Source organism: Mastomys coucha, unplaced genomic scaffold (genome assembly GCF_008632895.1).
Source record: "Mastomys coucha isolate ucsf_1 unplaced genomic scaffold, UCSF_Mcou_1 pScaffold16, whole genome shotgun sequence".
NCBI lineage: Eukaryota > Metazoa > Chordata > Mammalia > Rodentia > Muridae > Mastomys > Mastomys coucha.
Window position 1 is genome coordinate 3,943,730 of NW_022196898.1, and position 9,748 is coordinate 3,953,477.

At 44.5% G+C, this 9,748-nt stretch overlaps 2 protein-coding genes across 2 annotated transcripts in view; one reads left to right on the forward strand and one right to left on the reverse strand.

Moving 5' to 3' along the window:
- Nhlrc3 (NHL repeat containing 3) overlaps positions 1-7,554 on the reverse strand; it is an 11,385-nt gene extending 3,831 nt beyond the window's left edge. Inside the window, exons 1-5 of the mRNA XM_031376127.1 lie at positions 7,215-7,554; positions 6,471-6,623; positions 5,770-5,917; positions 2,700-2,900; positions 347-529 (exon numbers count right to left, since the gene is read on the reverse strand). Of these exons, the coding sequence (XP_031231987.1) occupies positions 347-529; positions 2,700-2,900; positions 5,770-5,917; positions 6,471-6,623; positions 7,215-7,298 (769 nt within the window). The 5' untranslated portion in view covers positions 7,299-7,554. The remainder of the gene's footprint in view (positions 1-346; positions 530-2,699; positions 2,901-5,769; positions 5,918-6,470; positions 6,624-7,214) is intronic.
- A 210-nt stretch (positions 7,555-7,764) lies between these two features.
- Proser1 (proline and serine rich 1) overlaps positions 7,765-9,748 on the forward strand; it is a 20,247-nt gene continuing 18,263 nt past the window's right edge. Inside the window, exon 1 of the mRNA XM_031376128.1 lies at positions 7,765-8,457. Within this exon, the coding sequence (XP_031231988.1) occupies positions 8,413-8,457 (45 nt within the window). The 5' untranslated portion in view covers positions 7,765-8,412. The remainder of the gene's footprint in view (positions 8,458-9,748) is intronic.

Below are 9,748 nucleotides of genomic sequence, written 5' to 3' on the forward strand. Positions count from 1 at the left end.
CAAAAAACTGCCAACTCGATACAACCTAGACCGGACCTAGGTGGAGAGCATTCAAGCAGGACTGTGTAGGGCAAGTTGCCTGTGGGAACATCTGACTGGGGATTGTCTTGTTTGCTTTACTTGACTTGGGAACACTCAGCTTACTGTGGGTGGCACCATTTCCTAAGCTGAGGTGGAGAGTTGAGCCCTATGATAACTGGAGGTGTGAGCAAGCCAGCACGTGTGCACTCATTCCTCCCTGCTGTTGACTTCTGACAGCAGCCATGTTTGAAGCTCCTGCCTTGACTGCTCTTTCTCCCTACCTGGCTTATCCTCGGATTCTTTTGTTCTTTGTTTTGTTTTCCTCATAGCAACAGAAACAAAAGAGGACACATACACCGAGACATGCCCACCCACCCATATCCACACAGTTCCAAACACATGAACACTGTCTTTACCCGGCCAACTGAGTCGAGTGTAACACTGTGAGGTATGTTGAACTTGGCAGGTCCTGTTCCATTCTCTCCACGCAGCCAGAGGATCATGAAATCTATAAATGGTAAATACGTATGAATAGTGAAACATGCATTTCCATGTTGATTTTGTCTTGCAAACTGTAAAAGAAATGTATCATACACTGAGGACTTGAGTATTCTTTCTGACATGGTCTGTCTGTGTAACTGATATGTTCCTTCAGTCTACCATTTCATTAGCTCGGCCAAAGCTGTTCTGACACCAAAGGCACCGTTCTGAGTTCCTGCACTGTTTCCTTCAAACTAGTTCCCTTCAGACCAAAAAAAAAGCTCATTATTACTCAATTTGTTTTTCTTTTCCAGAGTCAGAGAAACACATTATGTAGTCCTGGCTGGCCTCAGGCTCTTAGCACTCCTCCTACCCTAGTTTCCTGGAAGGCAGGACTTACAAGTGTGTACTACCACACCCAGCTATGGTGTATGTCTATGGTCTCCCTCTATTCAACAGAGGGACAGTCACTAGAGCCTAATGGATTGATCTCTCTCTCAAAAGACTAGTCCACTCCTAACACACTGTACCTGGGAATGCGGCCTTAGACCCCAGGAAGAGGGCAAAGTTACACTGTCACAGCTGAGGAGAGGAAAGGGAGGGCTCGCACATGAGCCCTCAGTGGGAACATCACCCACCCTATAGACTTCAGGTTTTGTGACTTCTGGATTCCCAAACCATGACAATAAATTTCTCTTGTCTAAAGTCACCTTCTTTGCAGCCATTTGTTTTTACACCCACCACAGGGAACACCTCATTCAGTCTGTCCCTAACTTTGCTGCTGCTTGCTTTTACAGACTCTGGATGCCTGCTTTACCTCCTCTGTTAGAGGCCAAGTTCATCCTAAGGACAGACTCGGCAGAAATAGCTCCCAACGTTTTGTATATTTAAAAACGTATTTGGAATATCTCTGTCTAACTGAAAAACCCTCAGACTACTAGCGGAACACAACTACGAAATCCTCAGAGAAGCTTCAACAGCATCCATCCCTCATTTCCTTGTGGCCTAGAGAAAGCCACACTGTTTCCATTTCGGCTCAGGGCTCCCATGGACCTGGACTTCCACAGCTCAGCCAAGGGTTGCCTCTTCAGGAACTCTGCTGAGCCTCTCCAGGGTTTGTCTTCTGGTTCCTAGCCTATCTTGAAAATCTGTCACAGATCAGTTTAATTGTTCTGTTCGGAACAGACCTGCGGCTGTGGTGGCTACTGAGGGACTAGAGCAGGCACTAGGTAAAGCCTTACTGTTAGCCTGCAGGAAGCCTGGCAGGGATGTAGCTTCCTGACTTCCCCATCATAAACAGGGCAGAAAATCTCCAGATGTTCTTTAAATTTCACACCACTCCCTATGAGGATCTCTGGCCTTGGTGAACAGGCGGGCCCCTGAACTGAAGTGTTTCCGGTTGGTAATCCCATCAATCAGATTTCTGTAGAGGTTTGGATGGTTGCTATATATTGTAATGCTAAATTCTGTTTCCCAAGGCCAAGTTTCCTCTAGAAGATGGAATTCTTATTCCACTGATACCAGCTTTTCTTATGCAAACCTTGCTCCTTAATTTAAAACTATTTGGTTGAAGAAAAGTGCCGACAACCTGTAGCTCAGCAGAATAGAGGCAGCCTGGGGTTTGAGGTCTGAGGCAGAGATCACTGGGGAGAGAGGAGAAAGGGTAGGTGGATCTGAGCAGTAGCCACGAGGGCCTGGCAGTTAGAGTAGGGTCTGCCTAGGCAGAATATAGCAAGTTATTGACAGAGAAGTAGACAAAATAGCATAGAGTTGATATCTCCCCAGTTCTAATTCTTGTTTGTTTGTTTTTTCAAGACAGGGTTTCTCTGTATAGCCCTGGCTAACTTGGAACTCACTCTGTAGACCAGACTGGCCTTGAACTCAGAAATCCACCTGCCTCTGCTTCCCAAGTGCTGGGATTAAAGGTGTGCGCTACCAGTGCCTGCCTAAGTACCCGTCTAATTCTCAGGCTTATTAAAATATAAAGGTTTTGTGTCTTTTATTTGGGAACTCAATGATCTAAGGTGGGGTACAAACCCTAAATAATATTTCCAGCAACAGATTTCCTTGTATTTAACCTTTACACAGGTAACCTTAATGTGCAATATGGTTGCATTATACCACACAGCAAACACATTAAATTCAATTTATAAAATAATATCCTTATGATCATGATCATACCTAGTTAAGGCATTTACCTTGGGATAGTTTGACCAGTCTGTTATTCAGTCCCCCATCTCCATCAACAATGTAAATCTCTCCGGTGTCATCTACATATAATTCTGCGGGGTTGTCAAACTGCAGTGGGTTCAAGCCAGTGCCCTTCTTGCCTGGGGTTCCCAAGACTTGAACAAGATCACCCAGGGAATTATATTTTTTAACAGTATGGCCATAGGGTCCTGTAGAGAAAGACAAGCAAGTGTCACAAGTATTACATGGCACTCACATCTTCTATAAGCTGAAGGGAAAACTTTCACTAGGTTGAACAGCAACAGGAGCCAAGAGATTTGAATATTTAAGTGTGACAGGTGGTAATAGCAGCCTTCCATAAGGTAAGAACACCTGGAGATGAATTAGTCTAATCTAATCTAATCTAAACTAATTAATCTCATCACTCCAATAAGGAGACTAGAAACACAAGAAAAACACAGGCTCCTTACAGGGAAAGCTTAGGATAATTTAATTTCTTTTTTAAAACACACTGTTTGGCCAGGTGGTGGTGAGACACACCCTTAGTCACAGCACTAAGAGGCAGAGGCAGGTAGATCTTCCAGGCCAGCCTGGTCTACAGCCAAGGAAGGCTACACAAAGAAACCCTGGCATAAAGAGCCCCCACTCCCCAAAAAGCCCAAACCCAAAACAAACAACCCACTGCTTGTAAAAGAAATCAAGAAAGAACTAAAAAACATGCAACCGACATTCAAAGCTTTTATTTCAATCCATCATGTACAGATTTTAAATTTTAGTAAGTCCACAAAAAGTTCTCTATAACTAGCACTATTTACATTTTCTCACAGCAGAAGCAAATTCAAAATTGAACTCATTTCTTAAGAGAAAAATCATCTTCGAGCTAAGATGACCTTATAAGTTAAAGAATAAAGTAAATAAGGGCAAATAAGGGAAACTAGGAAGCAGTTAGCAGAGGCACAGGAAGCAAAACTAACAGACAGGTATCCAAAGACTGAAGTCAAGAGTCAGCCTGCATCCCAGCTACACCTGGAGAGCCTTGTGGGATGCTGCGCTGGACCTGAGTGCTAATGCAGAAGGTTCTATGCACAGAGAAGACAAAAGTGTTAGAGAGAGCACACCTCCAAGCTTCAAAAGACTTAAAAAGGGGATAGAGTACTTATAACTTTTTTAAGTGGTTGACTTGCAGCCAGAGCTTCACTTGAGGAAATCAATTCATTTGAAAATGGGAAGAGCATATAGTTTCTCTGATCTGAGGGTGGAAAACAAGACACAACAAAAACAATGAGATCATCTGTGCTGCACTTATTTCTGGGAACCAGTGACATTTTTCTCCTTTTTAAAGGCTGCAGTGAACAGAATAAATTAAAACGAAAGGACTCTCACAGCGAATTCTTGGGACAGAGGAGAGAGAAAAATAGTCAAATCTCACTACATTATTGTATAAACTCAGATATGCTTTCAAGATTATTTTATTTCATTTTATTTCTGTACATGAGTGTTTGCCCACAGGTATGTATGTGTGCAGTTCCCAGAGGAGCTTCCCTGTCCCTGCACTTACAGATGGCTGTGAGCTGCCACACAAAACTGCACCCAGGTCCTCTAGAAGCACAAGTGTTCCAAGCCACTGAGCATCTTCCACCTCCTAGATTTATTTTTAAGTTCATGGCCAATTTTACTGGTATTGAAAAGAAAAACTCCAGGGAACCCAAACTGTAAATCCTGACAGCTGCCTGGGAAAGGAAGGTGGAGAAGACGAACTGAGGAAGCCACGCAGCTCGTAAGCAGCCCATGGTGGAAAGGGAAGTGAGTGTTCAGAGAATCACATGCAGGCTTTGGCAAGTATCTGAAGGGACGACAAAGAGATGCAAGGAAGAAAGATGAAAAGGTATGAGTCTTAGAAAAGTGGGCAGCCTTAACACTCTTCAGCTGCCACTCTTGGAATGTTTAACCAGCATTTACCTTCCAAGATAAAAGTTTAACTAAACGGACGGCCCACTTACTACCTGACACCCAGAAATACTTTGTGTTCTGTTAACAAGTGTGACAAAGTAGAAACCCAACCTTCCTGATGCTAAAGGGTGCTCTGCGAGTTACAAAGCCCTGGGGAAGCAGGATACCCTTCAAGCCAGGAACATAACCAGACCAGGAAGGACACTGACAACATCCGCCCTGACTCTCCCATTTCTGCTAGGTCAGCAAGACAAGGAGAACTGTCTTTCATGTTAAGTAGGACACACCAGCAGCATAAGCAAACTGTTGTCTCCTACAACTTCTGCAGCTATAAAGCTATGGAGCTTACCTTCTTTTTCAACAGTATACTAAAAATACCTGCTGGTAGGAAAGCTTCAGACATGCTTAAGGGAGTGGAACTTCATAACCATTAATACCAGTTTCTGCTAATCTTGAGGCAGCAAATTGTGGCATCATATCCCTTCGTTTGCCATTTCAAGAGACAGTGGTATAAACAGGAGTTAAGAGCCCACTGATTCCTCTGCAGACTGACCTCTTATTTGACTTCACAAAAAGATGTACAGCCTTCCTCTGAGATTACTAACTGGAGGTTCAAAGAAGAAAGGCTCAGAACTGGGGGACAGTGCAGTCTACCAGGAAAACGTCTGTCACTCAAGACGAGGACCTGGGTTCTCTACGTAGAGCCAATGCAAGAAAAACAAGAACAAACCAAACCTGCTGAGTATGAGTGTGTGCACTGTAATCACAGCATTGGGAAAGTGGAAAAAGATTCCCCAAGGCTCACTGTCCAGTTAAGTGAGTTCCAGGCCTGTGAGAGACCTTGGTTCAAAAGACAAGATGGATAGCCCTGAAGAATGACACTGCTCCGCCCCCACACACAAATAAAGTTCCCTTGACGAGTTTAAATGATCAGGATTATAGTGTTATTGAATTCCTTGATTATATAGTAGGGTGATATGAATTTGTAGAAAGATATGATTTTTGTGAAATATTAAAGAAATTATGATTAGATTCAGCAATGCTAGCCTTAAAATGTATAAGCAAGAACATGGGCAAAGATGTGACTTCTATCTAGGAAGGCAATTTAATAGATAGTACTGCACATACCACTTCCTACGTCTGTGATCCAGACGGACTGTTCATATGGTGTGCCGGAGACAAACATACCATGAGGTGTGTCAACTGTATAGTTCCAGGCTCGTAGGAAATATCCATCCTCTGAGAACACTAACACCTTGGGGATGTGATCCCCTCTCTGAAGGCACACAAAAATAACTGCTTAGAATCACCTGATAGCAATGCTAATCTTTACTTTTGTCAGAGAAATCAAAACTAAAGGGTAATTAAGAAATTTAGAAATGTGTAAAAGAAAAGCACTAACTTCAAAACTTAATAACATCAAATGCATACAAATCTAAAATGTGCACTTGAAGCCAACTCAAAATTAAATCATCTAATTAGCATAATATAAAAGCAGTGGGCTATCTAGATGGGAAACACTCACTTCTTTCCTTTCTGTTCATCTTTTTTTTCTTTTTATATTCCTCGGATTTCTGTTGTTTTATTATTCCTGTTTGTTGTGATCAAACAGAATGTATATAAGTAAAATAAAAAATCTCTAGATGGGGAGATGGCTGGGCAGATAAAAGTATTTGCTGAACAAGACTGACACCCCGAGTTCAATTCTGGAAACCACTGGTAGGAAGAGAAAACCAAATCCCAAGTTGACCTCGGATAACCACATTAACACTCTGATCTCTCTTGAACTCTCAGGCTCACATATAAACAAAAATATGCATTCTACTTACTTGAGCTACGTAAACTAACCCATTGAGGGAGTCAACTGCAACACAAAATGTTGCACCAGTGAAGTATTCTGAATTCTTGGGCCAACTCAAATCCAGCCGGAAAAGAGGGTCCTCCATTCTCCAGGAAACGTGCAAAGAAAGTGTCCTTGAAACCTCAAATAAAGTCAAAATACTCACATTCAGTTCGACAACCAGAAGGTAGCCAGAAATAGAGGCTTGTGTGTCTAAAGATCAAAACAACCACGTAAGAGCTGGGGAGGAAAATCCAGTGTGTGTTTGTGTGTGTGGTGTGGTGTGGTGTGGTGTGTGTGTGTGTGTGTGTGTGTGTATTTTTTAAAAGAATATGTTTGCTTATTTTTATTTAGACTTATGTGAATGGGAGCTGCGGAAGAAAATCCACTGTGTGTGTGTGTGTGTGTTAAAAGAATATGTTTGCTTATTTTTATTTAGACATATGTGTATGAGACCGCGAGAGTTTATGTGCACCATATGCCCACAAAGACTAGAAAAGGGTCTTCATGTTGGTGCTGGGAGTCGAACTGGAGTCCTTTGAAAAAAAAAAAAAACTGCGAAAGCTCCCGACCTCCACGCCACCTTGCCATCCCCACACGCATACTTTTTAACACTAAATGAGAGGACGAGTCCTCAGCTGCCGAGCCCCGGGGAGCAGGTTTGAGACCCCTGGGGCTGCACCTCCTCGGCGCCACCCACACCCACACCCACAGCCTTCTCCCCGCTATTCACCAGAGAGCCACAGAAGCGCGAATGCAAAACCAGACAGGAAAGGAAGAAGACGGCGCCTGCCAAGCAGACCCAGGCTCTCGCCATCGTGAGGGCCTGGGAGGCGCAGATCAGCGGAGCCTGGAGCCGGCTCTGGGGCAGAGGAAGCCTAAAGCACCGCAAAACTGGACCAGAGAAACTCCTAGGACCAATTCCGGGTTTCTTGCTCCTTGGCCCGCCCCGAGTCAGGTGCCCAGCGAGTGGCCCGGTGACCCTGGTCCCCAGTCTGAGATAATCCTGGCCCCAGAATTCTTTCAGCCAACTAGGATGGCGGCGCCCGCAGATCTTCCTGACCTACTTACTATTCGCTCGTTTAAACTCACATTAAAGAATCAAACCAGAGCTCCAAAAACCTGAAGAGTTAGGGGACCGCGACACCAAAACCATGACTCCCACGCTCCGAAAAGGACTTTGGTCACATTTGTTCTACAAGCATTCAGGCGTCCGCCCTGGATGCCTATGTTCCCACACTAGGACCCCTAAGCCCCTAACTAGTCTTTCGGGCAATTGTGTCTTAAGGCGGCCGTGAATAATTGCGTCTTGTGGGCGCGACACGCTCTACCGAAGGTCCCCGGAGCTGGTGGGGCATTTAGGGGTGCTCCCGCTGGGTGTCTGGCCTTGTGAGCGCTGAGGTGCTCGCGAGCCGCCCTTCGGAAGCTGTGTCCCCCTTCGCCGGGCTCCTAGTGCGCCCTGGCCGCCGGCCCGCTCCCGGAAGCTACGAAAACCAGTAACAAAGGACCTGCGGGGCCGCCGGCTGCCTGAGCTGCGGGACCCCAGGATCGGGCAGATCGGCGGGGCTGAGCGCCCGCGGGGCCACGTGTCCCGGATCGCGGCGGTGAGCGGAGCGTCTCTCTGAGGCCTTTCCCGGACGCCCGGCCCTCGGCGCCCTCCGGAGCCCTGATTTCTGCCAACGCACAAGCCGGCTCTGCCCTGAGCAGCTGCAGCTTTGTATGAAAAAGCTACTGAAGTCTGATTTTAATAAAAACTTTTACCAAGTCCTCCTTCTGCGATTTTTGTTTTGTTTTGTTTTGGTGCAATTTGCAATACTCTACCTCCTCGCCTCCTTTCTCCTTTTGGTGTATTATCCACGAGTCGAACCTGGGATGAGCGTCTCGTAATTGCAAGTAGAACTGTTCAACGTCACGACGGAATAGTACTCAAAATGGACAAAAAGTCCTTTGAAACGGTGCTGGATGAAATTCGAAAGGTAATTGACCTTGTTCCCTAAAATTCGTCTGAGATAATTGTCCTGAGTTACTTTCTTTGAGGTGTTGTGTGTAGTCATCAGAGGAACTTGAACTTTCCTGTGTAATGGAAGAGCTTGCATCCTGGTAGGTTGCACCGCTTAAATAGAAGATAAGGCACCTCACTGCTAAACTTGGGAAGTCATTGTGATATGGGAATTACGTTTGTACTACCCACGGCTCCGGAGCCAACTGTAAATCCTTAATAACTGAGCTTTTGGTTAAGTGATATTTACTCAGTGTTAACATGTTTCAGTAACAGGAGCGACTGGGCACTGGAAGGGATGCCTAGAAAGCTCCTTTTCAAATCTCTTCCCCTGTCTTTGCTCTCTTTCCTCTGCCTTTTGAGACTGTTTATATTTCCTATTTCCTGAAATGAACCAGATAGTAAAAAATTTTGGAATGTAGGGTTGAAGCTAAAAGTATTTCTTAGGCAAAAAAACGGGTTGCCTGTTGACGGAAAGGGTAGTGGTGTGGCCTTGAACCACACAGCGTCTCACAGCTTGCGTGGGGCTGTCTTGCATGTGTTTGGCATCCCAAGCGGTGCCCCTCACACTGGCACTGCAAAAATTGCCGCTGGATCAAGAGTTTTGTTTTGCTCTTTGGAAGGCCCCCTTCCCCTAACTTTTCAAATAACATACTTTTAATCTTTCATATTGGTGGTGCTGATTTTTTTCAAATAGACTTCTGCTCTTGCTGAGTCTTGTCTAATTAAAATTTGAAACAAAATGTTGTTTTACCATGTACTTAGAATTTGCCACAGTTGGTTTCTGAGCTGGTTTTTAACCATTCTGAGAAAATAAATTTTAAGTTAAAGTAGACCTGAATGCAGACTTCTTTGGAGCCGGCTCAGACATGCATTTGTCTATCTTCTCCCTTCTCAGCCTTGTAAAAATGCCTGGTAATAAATATTAACGAGGGAATCAGAAAGGTTCCAGAGATAAAAGGCTGTTCAGCTGAGCCTGAACACAATTCTAGTATGCAATCAAAAGATGCTGCCAGTTGGGTTTGCCAGTAAAATAGATAGAGGCATTTCTAAGTAGGGCCAGTGCTGTAATTTTTAGAAATTGCTTTAGACTTTGTAAATGTCCGTTTTAATGGGTCACCTCATTTGTTCCTGTACACCCACAGGTAATACTGGCTCTCACTTAAAGTAGAAACATGTGAGAAGACCCTTGGGGGAAAATAGGAAAGGCATTGTTTTGTTTTCTCAAAAGAGCTGTTAATTAGTAAGCACTTTCTCTTTGACTCCAG